At 42.1% G+C, this 23,373-nt stretch overlaps 1 protein-coding gene across 4 annotated transcripts in view; it reads right to left on the bottom strand.

The window, feature by feature from the left end:
- Positions 1-261: 261 nt before the first annotated feature.
- CLUAP1 (clusterin associated protein 1) overlaps positions 262-23,373 on the bottom strand; it is a 33,799-nt gene continuing 10,687 nt past the window's right edge. For all 4 annotated transcript variants that reach the window (XM_003417746.4, XM_010597356.3, XM_023557422.2 and 1 more), the window contains exons 6-12: positions 22,615-22,698; positions 20,450-20,583; positions 17,855-17,996; positions 12,994-13,066; positions 12,383-12,490; positions 10,270-10,325; positions 262-7,470 (exon numbers count right to left, since the gene is read on the bottom strand). In XM_003417746.4, coding sequence (XP_003417794.1) covers positions 7,321-7,470; positions 10,270-10,325; positions 12,383-12,490; positions 12,994-13,066; positions 17,855-17,996; positions 20,450-20,583; positions 22,615-22,698 — 747 coding nt within the window. In that variant the 3' untranslated portion in view covers positions 262-7,320. The remainder of the gene's footprint in view (positions 7,471-10,269; positions 10,326-12,382; positions 12,491-12,993; positions 13,067-17,854; positions 17,997-20,449; positions 20,584-22,614; positions 22,699-23,373) is intronic.

Here is a 23,373-nt window from a genome sequence, read left to right as displayed (position 1 = left end):
TAGGAGTTCCCAGTTATCTAGTTTCTTGTCTACATTGTTAGTAATGTTTTGTATACTGTTTATGCCATGTATTAGGGCTCCTAATGTTGTCCCTATTTTTTCTTCCATGATCTTTAACATTACAGATTTTATATTTAGGTCTTTGATCCATTTTGAGTTCGTTTTTGTGTATGGTGAGAGGTATGGGTCTTGTTTCATTTTTCTGCACATGGATATCCAGTTGTGCCAGCAGTATTTGTTAAAAAGACTGTCTTTTCCCCATTTAACTGACTTTGGGCCTTTGTCAAATATCAACTGCTCATATGTGGATCGATTTATGTCCAGATTCTCAATTCTATTCCATTGGTCTATGTATCTGTTGCTACACCAGTACCATGCTGTTTTGACTACTGTGGCAGTATAATAGGTTCTAAAATCAGGTAGAGTTAGGCCTCCCACTTTGTTCTTCTTTTTCAGTAATGCTTTTTTTTACTTATCCAGGGCCTCTTTCCCTTCCATATGAAGTTGGTGATTTGTTTCTCCATCTCACTGAAAAATGTTGTTGGAATTTGAATCGGAATTGCATTGTATCTATAGATCACTTTTGGTAGAATAGACATTTTTACAATGTTAACCCTTCCTATCCATGAGCAAGGTATGTTTTTCCACTTATGTAGGTCTCTTTTGGTTTCCGGCAGTAGTACTTTGTGGTTTTCCTTGTATAAGTATCTTACATCTCTGGTAAGATTTATTTCTAAGTATTTTATCTTCTTGGGGGCTACTGTAAATGGTATTGATTTGGTGATTTCCTCTTCGCTGTTCTTTTTGTTGGTGCAGATGAATCCAACTGATTTTTGTATGTTTATCTTGTATCCTGACACTCTGCTGAACTCTTCTATTAGTTTCAGTAGTTTTCTTGAAGATTCTTTAGGGTTTTCTGGGTATTACAAGATCATGTCTGCAAACAGAGATACTTTTACTTCTTCCTTGCCAATCTGGATGCACTTTATTTCTTTATTTAGCCTAACTGCTCTGGCTAGGGCCTCCAGCACTATGCTGAATAAGAGTGGTGATAAAGGGCATCCTTGTCTGGTTCCCAGTCTCAAGGACTCTCTCCATTTAGGATGATGTTGGCTATTGGCTTTGTATAAATGCCCTTTACTGTGTTGAGGAATTTTCCTTCTATTCCTATTTTGCTGAGAGTTTTTCTCATGGATGGGTATTGAACTTTGTCAAATGGGTTTTCTGCATCAATTGATAAAATCATGTGATTCCTGTCTTTGGTTTTATTTATATGATGGATTACATTATTTTTCTAATGTTGAACCATCCCTGCATACCTGGTATGAATCCCACTTGGTCATGGTGAATTATTTTTTTTGATATGTTGTTGAAGTCTCTTGGCTAGGATTTTGTTGAGGATTTTTGCATCTAAGTTCATGAGGGACAAAGGTCTGTGATTTTCTTTTTTTGTGGTTTACCTGGTTTTGGTATCAGGGATATGGTGGCTTCACAGAATGAGTCTGGCAGTATTCCGTCCTTTTCTATGTTCTGAAATAGCTTTAGTAGTAGTGGTGTTAACTCTTCTCTGAAAGTTTGGTAGAACTCTGCAGTGAAGCCATCTGGGCCAGGGCTTTTTTTTTTCTTGGGATTTTTTGATTACCTTTTCAATCTCTTCTTTTATTACGGGTTTATTTAGTTGTTCTACCTGTTTGTCTTAGTTTAGGCAGGTAGTGTGTTTCCAGGAATTTGTCCATTTCTTCTAGTTTTCAAATTTCCTAGAGTACAATTTTTCATAGTCATCTGATATGATTCTTTTAATTTCAGTTGGGTCTGTTGTAATATCGCCTATCTCATTTCTTATTCGGGTTATTTGCTTCCTCTCCTGTTTTTCTTTTGTCAGTTTGGCCAATGGTTTATCAATTTTGTTAATTTTTTCAAAGAATCAGCTTTTGGTCTTGTTAATTCTTTCAACTGTTTTTTTGTTTTCTATTTCATTAGAAAAAAAGTTTAAATTTTAACTTTTTTTATTTCATTTCTGTTCTAATTTTTATTATTTGTTTTCTTCTGGTGCATGTGGGATTCTTTTGTTGGTCTCTTTCTATTTGTTCAAGTTGTAGGGATAATTCTTTGATTTTGGCCCTTTCTTCTTTTTGGATGTGTGCATTTATTGATATAAATTGACCTCTGAGCACTGCTTTCGCTGTGTCCCAAAGGTTTTCATTCTCATTGGATTCTCTGAATTTCTTTACTCCATCCTGAATGTCTTCTATAACCCAGTCTCTTTTGAGCAGAGTATTGTTCAGTTTCCAAGTGTTTGATTTCTTTCCCTGCTTTTTCTGTTGCTCATTTCTACTTTCATGGTCTTATACTCAGAGAAGATGCTTTGTAATATTTCAATGTTTGGGATTCTTCTAAGGCTTGCTTTATGACCTAATATGTGGTCTATTCTAGAGAATGTTCCATGTGCACTAGAAAAGAAAGTATACTTGACCGCTGTTGGATGGAGTGTTCTGTATATGTCTACAAGGTTGAGTGCAGCACTTAGATCTTCCGTGTCTTCATTGAGCTTCTTTCTGGATGTCCTGTCCTTTGCCAAAAGTGGTGTATTGAAGTCCCCTAGTATAACTGTGGAGCTATCTCACTTTTTAATGCTGTTAGAGTTTGTTTTATGTATCTTGCTGCCCTATCATTGGGTGCATAAATATTTAATATTGTTATATCTTCCTGGTATATTGTCCCTTTAATCATTATATAGTGTCTGCCCTTAAACCTCTGTGGTGGATCTAACTTTAAAGTCTATTTTGTCCGAAATTAATATTGCCACTCCGGCTCTTTTTTTTATTGTTGTTTGCTTATTTTTTTCCATCCTTTTAGTTTGTTTGTGTCTCTGAGTCTAAGGTGTGTCTCTTGTAGGCAGCATACAGATGGATCATGTTTTTAACCCATTCTGCCACTCTCTGTGCCTTTATTGGTGCATTAAGTCCATTTACATTCAGCATTATTATGGATAGGTATGAATTTAGTGCTGTCATTTTGATGTCTTTTTTTGTGTGTTGTTGACTGTTTCTTTTCCCATTTAATTTTCTGTGCTGAGTAGTTTATATATTGTCTTTTCCTTACATTCGTTGTTGTTAATTTTGTTTCTGCTGAGTCTCCATTTTTTTCTTGTATTTTATTTTGATGTGTAGAATAATTTATCTATGTGGTTACTTTAATATTTACGCCTATTTTTCTAAATTTAAACCTAACTTTTATTTCTTTGTATCACCTTGTCTTCCTGTCCATATGAAATATCTATCACTACATTTCTGTCTGTCTTTATTGTTTTAACGTCTTCTTTTACATAATAACATCGCTATTTCCCTGTTTTGAGTGTTTTTTAATCTTGATTTATTTTTGTGATTTCCCTTTCTGGGCTGACATCCAATTGCTCTGCCCAGTGTTCTAGTCTTGGGTTGATACCTGATATTATTGATTTTCTAACCAAAGAACTCCCTTTAGTATTTCTTGTAGTTCTGGTTTGGTTTTTACAAATTCCCTAAACTTTTGTTCATCTGGAAATGTCCTAATTACATCTTCATATTTGAGAGACAGTTTTGCTAGATATATGATTCTCGGGTGGCAATTTTTTTTCCTTCAATACTTTACATAAGCCATCCCATTGCCTTCTTGCCTGCATGGTTTCTGCCAAGTAGTCCGAGCTTATTCTTATCGACTCTCCTTTGTAGGTAACTCTGTTTATCCCTTAAAAAAACACTAGCTGCTCTTAAAATTCTCTTTATCTTTGGTTTCGGCAAGTTTGATTACGATATGTCTTGGTGACTTTCTTTTAAGATCTACCTTATGTGGAATTTGATGAGCATCTTAGACAGATACCTTCTCATCTTTCATGGTATCAGGGAAGTTTTCTGCCAATGAATCTTTAGCGATTCTCTCTGTATTTTCTATTACCCTTCCCTGTTTTGGTACTCCAATTACTGGTAGGTTATTTCTCTCGATAGAGTTCCACATGATTCTTAAGGTTTCTTCATTTTTTTAAGTTCTTTTATCTGATTTTCCTTCAAATATATTGGTGCCAAGTGCTTTATCTTCAAGTTCACCAATTCTGCCTTCCACTTGCTCAATTCTTGTCCTCTTTCTATTGAGTTGTCTAATCCTGTAACTGTATTGTTAATCTTGTGAATTTCTTTGATTACTGTTTCTATAGATTCTTTCAGGTTATTAAATTTTTCATTATGTTCTTTAATAATCTTTTAAATTTCTTCAACTGCTTTATCCATATGTTTCTTCAATTCTTCTGCATATTGCCTGTTCGCCTTCCTAATTTCGTTCCTGATGTCTCAAAGAGTTCTGTATATTAATCTTTTGAATTCTGCATCTGGTAATTCCAGGAAGACATCTTCATCCAGAAGATCCGGTGATTCCTTGAGAGTTTGTTGAGGTGATCACAGTCTGTTTCTTCATGTGACTTGATATTGATTGTTGTCTCCAGGCCATCTATAAGTTATTGTATTTATTTTATGTTGGCTCACTGTATCCTAGCTTCTCGCTTTGTTTTGTTTTGATATGCCCACACGGGTTGCTTGAGTGAGCTAGCTTATTTTCCCCTTTGGCGTTATGACATCCTGTCACCAGATGGCTAGAGCTGTTATCAAGTATATCAGTCTAGGAGACCATTCACTTTTCTTGTATGAATTCAGCTCAGATGTCCAGGTAGCTGATCATCAAGTGTGTGGTACATGCCCTGTCCTACAGTCTTAGAGGGGCAGGGGTGATTGGTGTAAGTGCCAGTATCTGGTTGCAGCAGGGGGTCACGCTCTGAACAAGGCAGGGGGCTTACAATCGTCCCCCAAGTGTCTCTGAGGAAAGTGTGTCCCTCTTCGCTACAGCATTCCTGTGGGTGAGTTCTACAGATGGACCATGGGCACCCAGTGTTTTTCATTGTAAGGACTGGGAGGTACCAGTTATCCTTGGGCTCCTGTCACAGGTCGCTGGGTGACCTGAGTGGAGCTACCGGTCCTTAGACCCCTGATGTGTGTAGGTGAGGACCCTGTTTAGTAGGCAAAACAGTGTCAAACATCAAACACTCACCTCTCCACCACACAGTTGAAACAGTTGTAGTCTGCTAACAAGAGCCTATTCTCCTGAAATAGGCCCACGCAGGTTCATACATGGGGGAAAGTTACTCAAAGTCCACACACTGTTCATGCCTCAAGAGGAGCCACTTCTGTCCTGAGCTTCCCAGGTTAGTGGAGCTGGCAAATTATCTTTTCCCCCATTTGCAAATTTATTACTTCTCCAAGGCCGGGAGGATGGCTCCAGGTGCTCAACACAGCCTATCTCAGGCCCAGGGAAATCAACAGCCCCTTAAGCTGGCTAGGGGTGGGGGGTGCAGTAAAACGTACTCAAGTACTTAGCTTTTGCCAAGAGCGCCGTTATTATCTGGTTCTGGAGGTGTGAGCAGGCTGTGCAGCTGTCTGCTCCTCCCTGAGCAAACTGCGGCCAAACGTTACTACCAGTACACTGCAGCCGCTCCCAGGAATGGTGCCTGAGTGATCCCAGCAATTCAGGTCCGGCAACTCCTCTCTATTTCTGAACCCCTCTCCCCCTCCTCCTGCCACTCGGTCCATTTTCTAACTTTGCCTTTGATGTTCAGGGCTCCTAGCTTGTCATAAATACACTCGTTTCACTTGTTTTTGGGGGTCTTTGTTATAAGAGGGTTCGCAGGCAGTGTCTGGCTATTCCGCCATCTTGGCCCTGCCTAAATGTAGAATTTTTTATTTTTAAAAAGGTAATCTTACACGTAAAGTTTAGGAAAAGACAGAAAAAAGCGAAGAAAATAGAAATAATCATCACATAAACCAAAATCTAATGCTGTTGAGTCGTTTCCAACTCATAGGGACCTTATAGGACAGAGAAGAGCTGCCCTGTAGGGTCTCCTAGACTGTACTCTTTATGAAAGCAGATTGCCACGTTTTTCTCCTGAAGAGCGGCTGATGGGTTCGAATTGCCAACCTTTCGACTAGCAGCCAAGTGCTTAACTACTGTACCACCAGGGCTCTTTAACTGTCACAGTCTCCTAAAATTGACATGTATTGTACTGACCTATGAACTTTTCCTTGCATAAGTATTCACGTGGTGTAGATCCAAGGAACAAAATAATTATACTTTCAAGTAATATTTAATAATATAAAAATATGGTATTAAATGTATTTCTTAAAATATAAGTAACTTCAAGTCATCTGACTTTATAACTATAAAGTAAATAAAAACTACTCTGTGCTTTTAAATGAAAAACAAAACAAAAAAATTCCACCCACATCACTTCTCATTTCACAACAGGGAGATTCTTTTAGAGCTACTTTGCCTAATTCAATTCTAGATTAAATCAGAAACAAGAATCTATATTAGCGCTTTTTTCTTAAGCTTCTCCCTCCCCTAAGGAGGGAAATGCGAGAAACCTGCCATCTTGTCCATCGTTTAGATGAGAAAAAGCCTCCTGAGAAACATGCTGGCTGGTGGGAAAGAGAAAGTGTACCAGCTGTCATGGTCACAGGAAACTGGAACCTCTGAAGAGGTAACTCAACAGTGAGTCACCCAGGTCAGCAGTTTCCAAACTTAGTATAAGCTGTGGAAATCTAAAGGTGGCTGTAACTCAAGGTGAATCTGACACTCTAAGCTAATGCCAGCTTTCTGAGAAAAAAAAAAATATTTATAATCTGGAACCTCTCTGCTGCCTGATTTTCAAGGAAAACTGGTTTTTATCTAACTTAGCTAACCTTGTATCAGTTTGATATTGTGAACACATGGTAGAAAATAGAGAATAAAATAAAGGCTAGAATGAAAAGCCAATGTACAGTGATCACATCTACTGTACTGCAGTGAACTGCTGGATGCTCCCCACCCATTCCTAAAACCAGCTCCAGCCCCAGGTCTATTCCATTGATTCTTAAGGGAAACAGAGAATAATAACCAAGGCTTATATATTGCTGGATGCGACTCGATGGCACCTAACCAGCACCACACACTGCATAGCTCTTACTTCCCTAGCTTTTGTCCTGTGGGGGTCAATCACTACACACATATGCATCGCCCAAGTTTTAGGAGACAAATAAAGCAAAAAAAAAAAAAAAAAACTCATCTGTGGGGTTTACTTTGGTTCTTAATAAAGCTTCATGGGACACAAACACAGAAGGCAATGGCAGAAGCAGGTATTACTTCAGTAACGATGAGTCTAGCTGAATTAGTGAGCAAGATATTTTACCTTTCTAAACCTCCAGTTTCTCATTTACCTACAATCTGAGGGTTTTAATCTGCCTGAGTCCCTCGGCAAGAAGATCAGAAGTCATTGTCACTCTCATCCAGGGTCTCAGGTTTCCGAATCCTCCGACTGGGCTTAGCTGGTGAGAGAGCAATGCTCTCATCTTCCAAATCGTCATCGTCTTCTTCATCATCTTCCATGTCAATTTCACTGTCCTCTGAGTCATCCTATAGAAAAAGAACAGCAACTACAAGTTTGGGTCCCATCTTGTTACCGCATCTTCTTAGCAGAGACCCTGCCTCATTTTTTTACCCACAGCTTGAGGGGTAAAAGCACAGACAGTACCCCGATCTGAAGAGGCACATGGCAGAGAGAGGCGGTCCGGCTGTTGGGGCCTAAGAATGGGGCCAAGTCTACAGACTGCAAGTCAGAATACACAGGGTAACATATCACCTAACTGGAACCTTTAAACACCAACGTGCCACCTGCACCTGGCACTACAGGCCGGCTCCAGCACTGACGTCCTAGGAGCGCCACGGGACCTGCCCTGCATGCTAGTGGATGCAGTTGCTCCTGGGGACCTAAGCCACAGCGTTTCTCACCTGGGTGGCTACAAGTGCCTCCTCACTGGTTTCTCTTGAAATGTGAAGCAGCGCTTGGCACTGGGCTCACAAAACCCCATGCCTTCCCACTGCAATTCCCCTCCTCATGCCTTCCCACCACAACCCCCCACGCCTTCCCACCGCCACCCCCCATGCCTTCCCAACACCATCCCCCATGCCTTCCCACTGCCATCCCCCCACACCTTCCCATAACACCCCCACACCTTTCCCCCACAACTCCCCACCACTATCCCCGCCTTCCCACAACCCGACGCCTTCCAACCACAACCCACACCTTCCCACAACACCCCCACATCTTTCCACCACAGGCGCCACACCTTCCCACCACAGTCGTCATCCCACCAAACCCCCCCATGCCTTCCCACCACAACCCTCCCATGCCTTTCCACCATCCCCCATGCCTTCCCACAACCCCCGCCATCCCACAACAGTCTACCTACACCTTCCCAACACAATCCCTTTACACCTTCTCGCCTTCCTCCATGCCTTCCTACAACCCCCCATGCCTTCCCACTGCCATCCCCCCATGCCTTCCGACAACCCCACCTTCCCACCACAATCCCCCCACACCTTCCCACAATCCCCCCATGCCTTCCCACCACAATCCCCCATGCCTTCCCACTGCACCCAGGAGAAAACCCAGCATCCTCATCACATCCTACATAGCTCTGCAGGGCCTGGCCCCACTACCTCTCTTACTGCCCATCCCCCCAAGTTCACGCCCCCCCAGTCAGGCCAGCACTGCTGGTCCTCAAGTACACAATCTACATTCTTCAGGCCCAGAACCCCTCTCCTCCATTCAGGCCTCTGCTGAAAGGTCCTTATCAGAGAACTTCCCTGACAAATCCAAAGACATCACACTTACTCCTCCATTCCTGTCACTCTATCCCCTTAACTTGCTTTACTTTCCTTCTTTACACAGATCACTCCTGATATGATGGCTTGATTATTGCTGGTCTCCCCTTCCTGGAGCGGAAGCTGCCTCAGGGCAGGGGCTTTGCGCCCACTCACTGCTGCAGCCTCACAATCCCTAGCAGGCACTCAGTGACCACATGCTGAACAAACGCGTGAATGCATGACGGACAAGCTCCAATGCCGAGGGTGCACTGGAAGGAATGAGCCTCCCTGAAACACACAAGGGACAACAGCAAGGTCCAGAGAACATCGCGGTTACGCTACTACAATCATTCTGGAAAGCAGACAGCTATGCCAAGGGTCAACAAATCACACAGAAGGAGACCTGACAGTGCTTCCCAGGCATTGTCCACTCCTCAGTCAGACTTTCAGGATTTCTGTCCTAGATGGGCAAGGTGGAGGGAGAAAAGCTATTCTTCTCTGGTTATATCTGTCCCAAACTTGGTTAAATTTACAGGCAGTTTCTCTGTCTCTCTAGAAACCACCATCAGGTATCAAGGCCTTCCCTCCTCTGTGCATGCTGGCCAGCTTCCTGTAACAGTGGACACTGATGGCATTTAGCATACACACCTTTTGTACAAGAATGTGAGACTGCGCTCCTATCCTGGTGTGGCCCCTAGAGCCCTGCTCTGGGCACACTTGGCCTTCAGCCTCCATTCCCTGATGGAGATGACCCCCCTAAGCCGAGCAGCACTGCCCAGGACTGTGACAGAGAAGGCAACCCAGAGTGACTGACTGGGCAGTACCAACAACCCAACGCTGCAGGGGCCACACTCGTCTGCCTACTCTGGTCCAGTTTCCTACTTGGTTACCCATGCTGTCCTGCAGTCTTGTGCCCAGGCACTGTCAGCCAGGTATTGGGAGAGCATCCTTCCATGTTCCCTGCCCAGATGGAGCTCCAGAAGGGCCCTGCCCCACAGCAGCACCCCTGCATCTCAGGCTATAGCTGAGGGCCTGATGAGCCCCACCCACAGCCTCCTCTCTAGCACAGACACCTCAGATCACTTGGCCATTCAGTGGTGGGCTCTGTTCTGAGTGGCTTCTTGTCCAGGAGAGGGAAAGCATCACTCCTGGGCTGAGTCATACATCCAATCCCTCCCTGATTTAGACACAGGCAAACGGATGAGGTGAAAAAGAAAACCAACCTGCTTCTTGGAGGTGGAAGTCCTGCATTTACCTAAGTGAGCTGGTGCTGCTTCCGTCTTTGGAAAGTGAGAATGGAAAGAAGGGTGAGAAAGTGAAAAAATAGGAAAGCACGTTCATTTGAACAGAAAAGAAACAAGCCATCGACCAGCAAAGAAAACAGTTCAGCTCCTTAGGAGGCCAAGCCCTGCCACAAACCAAGCACCGGGCTGGCCTGAGAATCACCAGCTCACACCAGGCTGGCCAGACTGGTGCCTGGCTGTGCAGCCCCTTGGGTAGTCTAGTCTAGGAGGCCAGCCCGATACGGGACAGGACAGAAGCATAAGAGGGAGCTGCTGGACTCACGTCATCATCTGAGTCACCACCCTGCATTGTGCCCACGATGCGCGTGCTGGGTCTCCCTAAGGACAAGAGAAGCACAAAGGAACAGTGAGAACCCACCTGACCTTGAGGAGCCATGGTGGCACAGTGGTTAAGCTTAAGGAGCCCTGGCGGTACAGTGGTAAAGTGCTCAGCTACTAATCAAAAGGATGGAGATTTGAACCCACTCAGAGGCTCCATGAGAGAAAGACCTGGCGGATCTGCTTCTTTAATGACTACAGTCGAGAAAACCCTATGGGGTGGTTCTACTCTGTCATATGAGGTCACTGAGTCGGAACCAACACAATGGCACCTAACAACAACAGCAGCCTCTATTTATGCCATCAGGCTATTAAAAAAAAATCACAAGAAGTACCAGAAGAACTAGATGGTGCCTGGTACACTACTGACCGTTCTAACCAGGACAGTGATACACAGAACCTGATAGAATGGGGGAAAAATATGGAACAAAACCCCAAATTCCTAAAAAAAAAAAAAGACCTACTAGACTGGTTGAGACTGGAGGACTCTCAGCAACTACTACCCTAAGATATTCTTCAAACCTTCAACTGAAACTAACCCTGTGAGGTCAGCTTGTAGCTAAATAACAACTGGCTCAAAAAATACCACCCATAAGCACTGTGCTCCTTTAAAAAATCACCTATATGAAATGAAATGGTCAAAAATTACTTTAACACAAAGATGAGAATGTACGGGGGAAGGGAAACTAGATTAATAGAAACAACTAAAGCGGAAATAATGAGAATGTTCATGCATTATGAAGAACGTAACCAATGTCACTGAACAACATGTAATAGAAATTGCTGAATGGGAACCTCAACTGCTGTGTAAACCTTCACTGAAAACATAATAAAAAATTATTTAAAAAAGTGAAAGAAGAAACATAAAATCAGAGCATCTAGTTATCTTATTAGAAAAGAGAAATGTAATGAATGAAGACAGCTGAGCCTTTAATGTGAGTGCACTTAACAACACAAGTTAATACAAAATAAAGAAAGCAGGATGATTTACTCTTTTAAGGTATTAGGTATACAAAAATACGACTGGGCCCCCAAAATTAACAGCTGCTAGACAAATATACTAGACAAATAAGACATATTTTGAAAGGCAAACACAGGTTAATTTGTCAGTATCTATGAAAATAAAAACTTATATAGCCTTTTTTAACCTAAGAATCCCACTTTTAATGATGCAACCTAAAGAAATTCTTAGAGATATACAAAAAGGAAAAAAATGGAAAAAATGTAAATGGTTAGCAATAGGGGAAAGTCTAAATAAATGACAGGTTTAGCCACGCCATGTGATTCCACGCAGCTGTTAGAAAGGGTGAAGCAGGCCTATATTTTAGTAACATGGAACGAATTCCAATAGATTTAATTAAATAAAAAGAATAGCAAGATGCAGAACCATACATATAATCTGATCCCATTTAGGTTTAAAAAAATTCTAAGATGATCTTTCCATCTATGTCTGATTGTGTGTGTGTGTGTGTGTGTGTGTGCGCACGCGCAACTGAAGACACAGTCCAAGGTCACTGGCCATGATCCCTCTAGTATGGAGAGTGGGAAGCAAGGGGAGTATTCACATTTGCTCCACACAGGTTATTGTTGAGTCTTTGGCAGTGAGAGCATATAAATCAGAACAGCATCTTTTTAAAGGCAGAGGTGCCCATGTAAGTCCTTTTGTGCATTAATTCTCTGACTATAATGGCTATAATTGCACTGGGGGCAAAGGTGGGACCCAAAAAGGGCAGAATATGGCTCTGTGGCCCAGGGAGTGTGTTCCCGAGGCTTCTGTTGGAAAAGACAAGGCACAAATATGAATCGGCTATTTTTGGCACAACATTCATTAGCAGCAAAGATCATGCTGGGCAGTTTAAGAACCAAATCCTGGTAAACAACAGGGCAGGATAAACACTGCAGCAGGTGTCACTTCAGGGGCCCACTCACAACACGCTTGCAGACCTTGGTACCAAGCAGTCCCAACCCGTCCTGGCTGTAGTGCTTCTGTGAGACAGTGCCTGGGGTGGGAAATATGGGTGGGGGTAGGGTAGGGATGGTGGGGACCGACAGGGTACCTTGCATGAGCGCCTCCACGGCTGTGCGCGGCTTAGACAGCCGCCTCTCTTCCAACTCACTGTCGGATTCATCATCCTCCTGGATATCGATGTCTGAGTCATTGTTACCTGGTGAGAACACAAGAAAGACAAAAGAGCAGCTTCTGTCACTACAATTAAAAGCACTTCTGTCCAGTAAAACTCTTGTTCAGCAGCCGTGTACGAGCATTTTTTGTGATGCATTAGATTTCAGGAGACTCTGGATGTGCCAGTAGCTGCTTAGTGAAGAGGTTAATGCAAACCATGACACACTGGTTTGCTTCAAATGTTTTTCAAAACAAGTCAGATGTATTAGTTAGAAACACTGTTCTGTACATGAAACCAAAACACTGAGCAGCCAGCTATCAAGGTATGGCAGTTCTACTCTGTCCTACAGGGTCACTATGAGTCGAAAGAGACTTGATGAAAACGGGGTTTATATATACACATAAACACACACACACACAGATACGTACACTTGTATACATATCTCAGTTTTTCAAAGCTGAAAATGCCGTTCCGGAATAAACATTCTCTATCTCACAAAAAAAAAAAAATTTTTTTTTTTTTTTTTATCTCAAGCGTAGCCTTACTTCCACTCTTGAGCAGTCGCTTTTCTTCTTCCTTCAGCTTGTTCTGCATCAGACGGAGAGTGTTCTCAGCTTCCTGTAGAACAGGAAAAATAAGACTCAGAAGAGATGGCCTTCTTTGGGACTATTTTATTATTCTTTGCCATGTGTGAAGGTACTGCTAAGTCTGCGATATAGAGAAAGAAAGGATCTAAACTAGAGAAGAGGGAAGAGGACTAGCATCACCTGAGCTACTTACTACTCTGGTCCCAAAACCTAACATCCCTTCTCTCTGTGATCACCCCGCAGTCCCATGGAAAGGAAGGCTCCCAAAAGCTGTGCAACTGGCCCTGGCTGCCCTCCAAACCCGTGCTCCTTCCACGACCCTTCACTGCCCCTGAAGAAAATGAATATCATAACTGATGTCCGTCAATGTGCCTGCGTGGGCTGGCACCGTGAACGGACACATCTAACACAAGACAGGTACAGGCCTCTCCCTCTTCAAAGAATAAAGCACAGATTTCATTTTTCAGCCCTGCACTACCTTCAGAATTTCAGCCTGAATGGGGTGCTGGTCAGGATGGGGAAAGGAAGGAGTAAAGAGTGGTTTTAATTCCCAGCACAGAAATAAGATTTTTTTTTTTTTTTTTAATTTTTATTAAGCTTCAAGTGAACATTTACCATTCCAATCAGTCTGTCACATGTAGGTTTACATACATCTTACTCCCTTCTCCCACTTGCTCTCCCCCTATTGAGTCAGCCCTTACAGTCTCTCGTTTCGTGCCAATTTTACCTTCTTCCCTCTCTCTCTATCTTCTCATCCCCCCTCCAGTCAAGAGTTGCCAACACACTCTCCTGTGTCCACCTGATTTAATTAGCTCACTCTTCATCAGTATCTCTCTCCCCCCCACTGACCAGTCCTTTTCATGCCTGATGATTTGTCTTCGGGGATGGTTCCTGTCCTGTGCCATCAGAAGTTCTGGGGAGCATTGTCTCTGGGATTCCTCTAGTCACATTCATACCATTAGGTGTGGTCTTTTAATGAGAATTTGGGGTCTGCATCCCAATGGTCTCCTGCTCCCTCAGGAGTTGTCTGTTGTGTTCCCTGACAGGGCAGACATCGATTGTGGCCGGGCACCAACTAGTTCTTCTGGTCTCAGGATATTGTAGGTCTCTGGTTCAAGTGGCCCTTTCTGTCTCTTGGGTTCTTAGTTGTCATGTGACCTTGGTGTTCTTCCTTTGCCTTTGCTCCTGGTGGGTTGAGACCAATTAATGTATTTTAGATGGCTGCTTGTTGGCATTTAGGACACCAGGTGCCACAATTCAAAGTGGGATGCAGAGTGTTTTCATAATAGAATTGTTTTGCCCATTGATTTAGAAGTCCTCTCAAACCAAGTTCCCCAGACCCCAGCCCCTGCTTCGCTATCCTTTGAAGCTTTCATTTTATCTCGGAAACCTCTTTACTTTTAATCCTGTCCAATTAGGCTGACCTTCCTTGTTTTGAGTGTTGTCTTTCCCTTCACCCAAAGCAGTTCCCATCTACAGATTGATCAATAAAAAGCCCTCTCCCTCCCTCCCTCCCTCCCCCCTTTGTAACCACAAAAGTATGTGTTCTTTTCCGTTTTTTCTATTTCTCAAGATCTTATAATAGTGGTCTTATACAATATTTGTCCTTTTGCAACTGACTCATTTCGCTCAGCATAATGCCTTCCAGATTCCTCCATGTTATGAAATGTTTCAGAGATTCGTCACTGTTCTTTATCGATGCGTAGTATTCCATTGTGTGAATATACCACAATTTATTTACCCATTCGTCCGTTGATGGACATCTTGGTTGCTTCCAGCTTTTTGCTATTGTAAACAGAGCTGCAATAAACATGGGTGTGCATATATGTTTGTGTGAAGGGTCTTGTATTTTTAGGGTATATTCCGAGGAGTGGGATTTCTGGGTTGTATGGTAGTTCTATTTCTAACTGTTTAAGATAACGCCAGATGGATTTCCAAAGTGGTTGTACCATTTTACAACCCCACCAGCAGTGTATGAGAGTTCCAGTCTCTCCGCAGCCTCTCCAACATTTATTATTTTGTGTTTTTTGAATTAATGCCAGTCTAGTTGGTGTCAGATGGAATCTCATCGTAGTTTTAATTTGCATTTCTCTAATGACTAATGATCGAGAGCATTTTCTCATGTATCTGTTGGCTGCCTGAATATCTTCCTTAGTGAAATGTGTGTTCATATCCTTTGCCCACTTCTTGATTGGGTTGTTTGTCTTTTTGTGGTTGAGTTTTGACAGAATCATGTAGATTTTAGAGATCAGGCGCTGGTCTGAGATGTCATAGCTGAATATTCTTTCCCAGTCTGTAGGTGGTCTTTTTACTCTTTTGGTGAAGTCTTTAGATGAGCATAGGTGTTTGATTTTTAGGAGCTCTCAGTTATCTGGTTTCTCTTCATCATTTTTGGCAATGTTTTGTATTCTGTTTATGCCCTGTATTAGGGCTCCTAGGGTAGATCCTATTTTTTCTTCCATGATTTTTATCGTTTTAGTCTTTATGTTTAGGTCTTTGATCCACTTGGAGTTAGTTTTTGTGCATGGTGTGAGGTATGGGTCCTGTTTCATTCTTTTGCAAACGGATATCCAGGTATGCCAGCACCATTTGTTAAAAAGACTATTATTTCCCCAATTGACTGACACTGGTCCTTTGTCAAATATCAGCTGCTCATAAATGGATGGATTTATATCTGGATTCTCAATTCTGTTCCATTGGTCTATGTGCCTGTTGTTGTACCAGTACCAGGCTGTTTTGACTACTGTAGCTATATAATAGGTTCTGAAATCAGGTAAGGTGAGGCCTCCCACTTTCTTCTTCTTTTTCAGTAATGTTTTGCTTATCCGGGGGTTCTTTCCTTTCCATATGAAATTAGTGATTTGTTTCTCTATTCCCTTAAAGTATGACATTGGTATTTGGATTGGAAGTGCGTTGTATGTATAAATGGCTTTTGGTAGAATAGACATTTTTACTATGTTAAGTCTTCCTATCCATGAGCAGGGTATGTTTTTCCATTTGAGTGTGTCCTTTTGAATTTCTTGTAGCAGAGTTTTATAGTTTTCTTTGTATAGGTCTTTTACATCCTTGGTAAGATTTATTCCTAAGTATTTTATCTTCTTGGAGAAATAAGATTTTTAAAGGCAATATTTTAGTTAGGTTACAAAAGGTGGCCATGATTATTATCCAAAGAGAGATAGGAAAGGGAACTGGCTTTTAAAATGTTGTTGCTCTAAACATTAAGAGAAAAGCATTGGTATTTTGAGAGGCCAGGTGGTATAAGCATGGAGAGCAGGAGTGAGTCCAGGCTGAAACAAGGATAAGTAGTTGGTGAAGGAAGGTGGGAGGAGGGAAGGGGAAGCCTCAGAGGTAACTTGGGCCAGCTACTTGCCACCCCAAGACACGTTCTGTTTATGTTCTCTGAACCCAGGAGGCCCTCGACAAATAAAACGCTCAAAGATGATTTTCATTGGCCCTTTGCCTTTCTTTCCTAGGTATCCAGTGTTAAAAACTGTCCTGAACTCCAGGCTCTTCTCTTTGCCCTCAAAACATAGCCATCCTGTATCCCAGTCCTTCAGGACCTGCTACTCTGCTAGGGAACAAGGGTGCCAATGGGCTGCTCATCAAGACAGACATGTCCATACTAATATGCTATATACTCCCAGTTAGCCCTCCTGGGGACAACAAAATAACTTGACCTGAATCCAATGCCCCTGTTTGTAAGAAGGCTGGCATACCTTTACACCAAATGCTGCCAAGGACAGTGTGAGAAAGGGAGATTAGAGACCAATTTCACCAGAAACAGAGATGCTAAATGGTCACTCTTAGATGAGAAAGAAATATCCCTAAGGGAAAAGGGTAATTCAAAAGGTGATAGCAACTTGGTCCAATTTCCTTCGCTCTTCATTCCATACGTATCAGCTCATGCCGGGATCTGGAATGCTGTTTCCTGAGTGGCTGTGCCCACTGGGATGAGGGGGACCTGCAGACAGCTGGTTGGGTTGTGGATCACACATGCTTCCCACAATAAACCATTATGACCACTCTGCTTCACAGAGCAGTCTCCAGTAAGCTAGTTTGGGTGACTCAATTAACCAGGGCTTGAAAATCTTTAAATGACCTGACCAAGTACATTTTCAGATCTGTACTCAGAGTGGCTCCATAATTTGTGGGTTCAGTGAAAAATAAAATGTAGGTCTCCTTGTTAAAAATGATTAATGGCCAACAATTACTCTAAGGCAGAGATGAGAAGGCTGGGCGGGGGGGGGGGCGGCGTGCTGGGCAGGGAGACTAGGGCAATGGGAACAGAACAACTACAACTGAAATAATGAGAAGGTTGGTACAATGTGGAGAATATAACCAATGTTACTGAACATTATCTGTAGAAATTGCTGAATGGGAAACTGTTTTGCTGTGTACACTTTCACCAAAAATACAGTATTATTTTTGAAAAACGATAAAGTATTTCAATACAATTAAATAAATAAATGATTAAGTATCCCAAGACAGCAGCAGAAGAGCATTAAACCAGGTATGGCCCCCCTGCATGTGGAGCTCCTTGTGCCTTCTCAGGTCACATGTCTGTGAAGCCAGCCATCTGTAATCCTAAGTGATCACACCCTGATGATAACATAACATCAGAGATCTGGAAGCCCTGGGGGTCCAGGTTACACTGCCAGCAAAATAAAAGAATTACATGAGCAATCCTCAGACTGACCAGGGAGAACATGCATCCACTCATTTTTTTTCACAAGGACATTTACGAACTGGCATGTCAACAGGCACAAGATACCACGCCACAACGAATGGTCAGTCCAGAAGAACAGGACAAGCACTTAACCTCAAACCTCTCTTGTTCCATCCTATGATGATCCTCGAGCTGTTGCTCCAGGTAAGTCAGATTACGAAATTTCTCTAGATAAATGTCATACTGCTTCTGCAATTCTTCTTCAATCCTCTCATATTCATCCATAAAGGCTGGCCTAAGAAGACCAAACGAAATAACAAGTGAAAGATTAATCAAGATGCTATAGCTTGAAACTGGTATTCAGCATTCTAGATCCTGTCAGGATTTTCTTGGAAAACCCTCTTCTTGCAGAAGGTCCCTCACTCTTTAACAGCTTAAAGCTAATTTCTTTTTTCCCTTCCCACTCTCAAAATGCAAATACCTTTTCTTAAATCATAAAGTAAGATGTGCTCTTTGTGAAAACTTGAAATTATCATAAAGGTATGAAGAATAAAGTAAAAACTACTCATAATCCATTACCAGGCAAGAGCACTTAATATTCAGAGTACATTCTTCCAGTTTTTTCTATGCATAGGTATACATACAAGTACACTTTTTACAAACATTAAATATTACCATAAATGAAGTTCTGTAGTCTTTATTTTCAGTCACTATACCATAGACTTCAACAATGAGTTAAAAAATAATCATGTGCTATAGCCACCTCTCCAAATCAATCAATAGATGGCATTTACCATCTTTGTTGGGCATAACATTCTACTGTCTGAATGTTCCAAAATTTAATCAGTCCCCTAAAAAGGGAAACACAGGATGCTACAAGTTAAATCTAAGTTTCAAAACAATTAAAAAAAATATATAACATAAAAACCTGGATTATGGCCCCCAGACTCTCTGTTAACCCAGAACTAATACCAGTCTCGAAGCCAACTCTTCAGGTATAGACTGTACTATAAAACATAAAAGAATACTCGTGAAGAGTGTACTTCTTAGTTAAAGTAGATACATGAGACTAAATGGGCAGCTCCTGTCCAGAAGCGAGATGAGAAGGCAGAAAGGGATAAGAGCTGGTTGAATGGACACGGGAAATCCGGGGTGGAAAAGGGGAGTATGCTATCACATTACAGGGATAGCAACTAGGGTTATGTAACGATACCCAGACCACCCAGTGCTATCGAGTGGATTCTGACTCACAGCAACCCTATAGAACAGAGTAGAACTGCCCCATAAAGTTTCCAAGGAGCGCATGGCGGATTTGAACTGCCGACCCTTTGGTTAGCAGCCTTAGCACTTAACCACTACGCCATCAGGGTTTCCCTATTTAACAATATGTGTATAAATTTTCGTATGAGAATCTAACTTGAGATGTAAATTTTCACCTGAAGCACAATTAAAAAAAAAAAAAATCTGTTTTAACTGATTTGCTGAACTGTTACTTCTTCTCTTATTATTAATCCAAAAGGGAGAGAATTCTGCTCTTTTAAAAATATAAATATAAATAAATGAACTAAAAAAATAATCTATGGACTGAAGCAAATCAGAGATGGTTTACTACTGAGAAGATCTGGGGTTCAAAAAAAGTGTATTTGTGCTTTGACGATTGCGTTATTTTAATGGCATAATGTATTTGCTAGCACTGATTTCAGAGGAGGAAGGAGTGTAGCAGCTGCCCCTCACCGGGGGCGGTGGGAGGGCCACGTTGCCCGCAGGTGCTCTGCTTTCCCCAGTTGCTGCCTGACCCCAGATCTCAGGATGGTAGCCAGAGTGTGGCCCAGCCACCAAAATCTCCAAAATGCAGAGCACTTTCATGGCAGATGCAGGAGCTGGGAGGAGGAGGTAATAAAGACAGAAACAAAAATAAATGGGGAAAACCCAGCAGAGATGCAGGGAAAGAACAAAGAAAGGGAACAAGGGAAGGAAGGTATAAAACAAGCAAAGACAAAGAGAGGAAAAAGCCCCAAGAAAATGTGAGGAACACCCTTAAAAAGGCTCCACTGACCAAGACGGTGTTTTACGGCACTATTATTCATCAGTTAAAAAAAACCTAACAAGCTGCCGGGCACCTGACTCCAATTCATAGCAACCCTATAGGACAGAGTAGAACTGCCCCATGGGGTTTCCAAGGCTGTAATCTGTAGGGAAGCAGACTAGCACAACTTTCTCTTGCAGAGCTGCTGGTGGGTTTGAACCTCTGAACTTTCAGTTAGCAGCTGAGCGCTTAACCACTGCACCACCAGGGCTCCTTTTATCCATCAATATTCCCTGGAAAAGGTATATTCAATGAGGTGAAATCAAAAGAAAGACGAATTACTGGTGAGGAATTACAAAAATCTAAATTCTACTCAAACCAGGACACAGGAGAGTGTTTCTGTTTCCACTTAATCCATGGTTGGACATGGATGCTGGGAGACCAAGCCTTATGTAAAGTTTACCATCTGGACTGACTGAATTTGCCCTACGTTCCCAGATGCTATAAAAGCTCAAACTGCGGCTCAAGAATTAAGGTGTTTTTCAAATACACGGAAAGCAATAAAGAGAATGAATCTAGCAGTTTGTTGGTTAGGATGGGCAAACCCTGAATACCCTCGAGCAGCGAGAGCCTTAGGCAATGCAGTTTCCACTGCTAGAAGGGTTAGTATCGCTGCCATCTATTCCTCTCTGCTTTCTCTTCACATGGGTGTTTGTACGTACCTGACACTCTGCAGGGTCTGAAGTCGCTTTCGATTTCTTTCAAGTTCTAGTTTTCTCTTTTCGATTTTGGCTTCTAAATTTGCTTCATCAGAGGCCACGTTACTCAGTAGGTCTTTGGTCTTCTGTACCTGGGCCTACATTTAATAGGAAATGAATGAAACAATGTGCCAATAAAACCACCATTCTGATTCTCTGAAGAGAGGAATTTCTCAGCTGCTCAGACATAGCAACATCACACTAAACAAAAACAAAAGCAAACAGATAAAGCAAACACAGCCCCCAAGCAATCACTCATTTGACCAACTACTTCCAGGGGGAACTTGGCATAGGCCCAGAAAAGCTTGTTACTATCCCTTTTTCCTGCCAGGGAAGCAAATGGTGATGGAAAGAGCGGTTTCGGTCCTAACTAAGGTGACAAGAGGCTTTAATTGTCCCCATTTGGCCCAGGGAAGCCTGCACAAACTGGTGTCTGTGTCTTTCTGACAGACCCCTTCCTTTCTCTGAGCATTTCCTTGCTGTCTGGCACAACAAAACCTACCAGGTCATCTTGTACTCTTTCCACCCCACCTCTAGAAGCAGCCATTTTCCCAAAGAGCCCTGGTTCCTTTTAGTGGAGAATGGCATTTAGAAGCCAAGGTCTGGGTGCCAGGTGTGCTGGCTGTTGTTAGTATGCTCAGAGCTAAGAAACGTATGAATGTGTAAGTGGGTGTGCATGCACAGATATGTGATACATATACATATATGCAGCCTTGGTGGCAAAGTGGTTAAGAGCTCAGGCTGCTAACCAAAACACAGGCTATTCGAACCCACCAGTCGCTCCCTGGAAACCCTATGGGGCAGTTCTACTCTGTCCTATGGGGTCACGCAAGGCAGAATTGACTTGATGGCAGACAACAAAAAAACATACGTGTGTATATATATACACGTTCCCTATACATATATACATACATACATGTATATCAATACTTATTCCTATACTATCTATACATATGTTGACCAACATCTCCAAGTACAGGATTCATTCTAATCTTCTCCCTTTCTATATTTGTAACCTCCTTCTCCAACAGTGAGAAATTGGCTTCCATTATCCTTATATATTTACTTATTGGATCAATCCCCCTGTATGTAACATCTCCCATCTCTGCCGCCACATCTTTCTCACCCTGCTTAGGCTCTGACTCCCTGTGCTGGACTATTACTGTTTAATGACAAGGGTATTATAACCTTCATTCAATCTATCATTAACGTTCAACCTATCATTCTTAGAATTTTGTACAACTCAAAGAATATTCTTGCTCTATGCCCACTCCTAACTTACATAAGGAGCTCTCATGGCATAGTGGTTAAGAGACTGGCTGCCAACCAAAAGGTCGGCAGTTCAAATCCACCAGCCGTTCCTTGGAAACCCTATGGGGCAGTTCTACTCTGTTCTATATGGTCGCTATAAGTCGGAATCAACTCAACAGCAACAGCAACGGGTTTGGGTTTTGGTAACTTACATAAGGCTCCTCAAATCACTAATGATGACTGAGCAGTTACTATGTGCCAGAGAATAGGCTTTACATGCACTGTCATAATCAATGCTCATAAGAACCCTATGAGGCTGGCATTGCTATTCTCCCCATTTTACAGGTAAGAAAAGTGAGGCACAGAGGAGTCAAACTATTTGCCTAAGATCACACAGTATGATTCAAACCCAGGCTGTCTGAGTCTAGAGTTCTCCTCACTATTTGCCTTCTAAATGAATACTTTAGATGAAATTAGCAAATAACAGTTGATCATGGATGAGTAGAAAAGGGTAGGTTCATTCTACTTTAAATGCCCAGCGGTGAGGAGTGGATTAAATAAATTAACAAATCTATAAAATAAAGCATTAATTACTAAAATTATTGAAGAATTTCTAAGGATTTTAATAGCATGAGAAATTGCTCAAACTGACGGAGAAAATGATAGCAGTAAGTAATCTAGATACTCTAGAATTTTTCTAATTTCTACTTAGATTTCTAACAAGAAATAAATCTAGTATCCAACTTTCCTAAATACTTGATGTCTTCATTAACACTTCCCCTTCTCTGATACTAGGCCTAGCTTGTGCTGTCTTGTGCAGATGGGAAATAAATAATTCAAGCCTCAGGCATAAAAACAGCTAATAAAAGCAATCTTACCAAAATATCTTTTATTACAATTCTCATCACTTTTTCAGTCTCATTTATTTCCAGAGGTCTGGCAACTGCTTCTGTTCTTAGCTCCTATGGGAAAGAAGAAATCGTTTACAGATATTCCCAGAAGAGGGGTAATCAAAATCAATATTCCCTGGACACAGTTTATGGACTGGTTCTCAAACATTCCATTACAACGTGCATCTCTGATGCAAACGTACTTGTGGCCTTCCCTCTTGCAAATGTCTCCTGTACTCATGTCACCAACCTGCCCTCTCTCCAGAGCTCAAGGCCCTCCTTTTCAGCCACACGTTCCGTGCACATCTAACATTATATACAAAACTGAACTTCTCATGCATCATCTTTTCTTCCAAATTTACTTCTTTACCAGCATTCCGCTCAAGCAACCCCCAAACTAAGCACAGATGAACTTGCTGTCTGAGCTCCCTGCCAAAGTAAGTCCCTCTAAGCTGCATAACTGACAACTGCAACCATAAGAACAAAGTTACCTTTGGCCCTGCCCCGGCATGAACCATTCACCAATCAACGGAGACTTTTGTGCCTATCCTATCAGTACTAGAAACTTCTAAGACAGATGGTTTTAAAGTGGATGCCATTATGAGGTTCCCGGGGCACTTTATCAAATTCCATCTTGTGCTTCCTTTAGTCTATAGCACTGGTGGTAAACTCCTTGAAGGCAGGGATTATGACCTCCTCAAGGACATATAGCTCAGTGCCTTGCCTGTGGTTGGTGCTGGTCCTCAA

The sequence above is a fragment of the Loxodonta africana genome, chromosome 12, assembly GCF_030014295.1.
Source record: "Loxodonta africana isolate mLoxAfr1 chromosome 12, mLoxAfr1.hap2, whole genome shotgun sequence".
Classification (NCBI taxonomy): domain Eukaryota; kingdom Metazoa; phylum Chordata; class Mammalia; order Proboscidea; family Elephantidae; genus Loxodonta; species Loxodonta africana.
The sequence above is the reverse complement of the archived record's forward strand: the minus strand, read 5'-3'. Positions and strand labels throughout refer to the sequence as shown.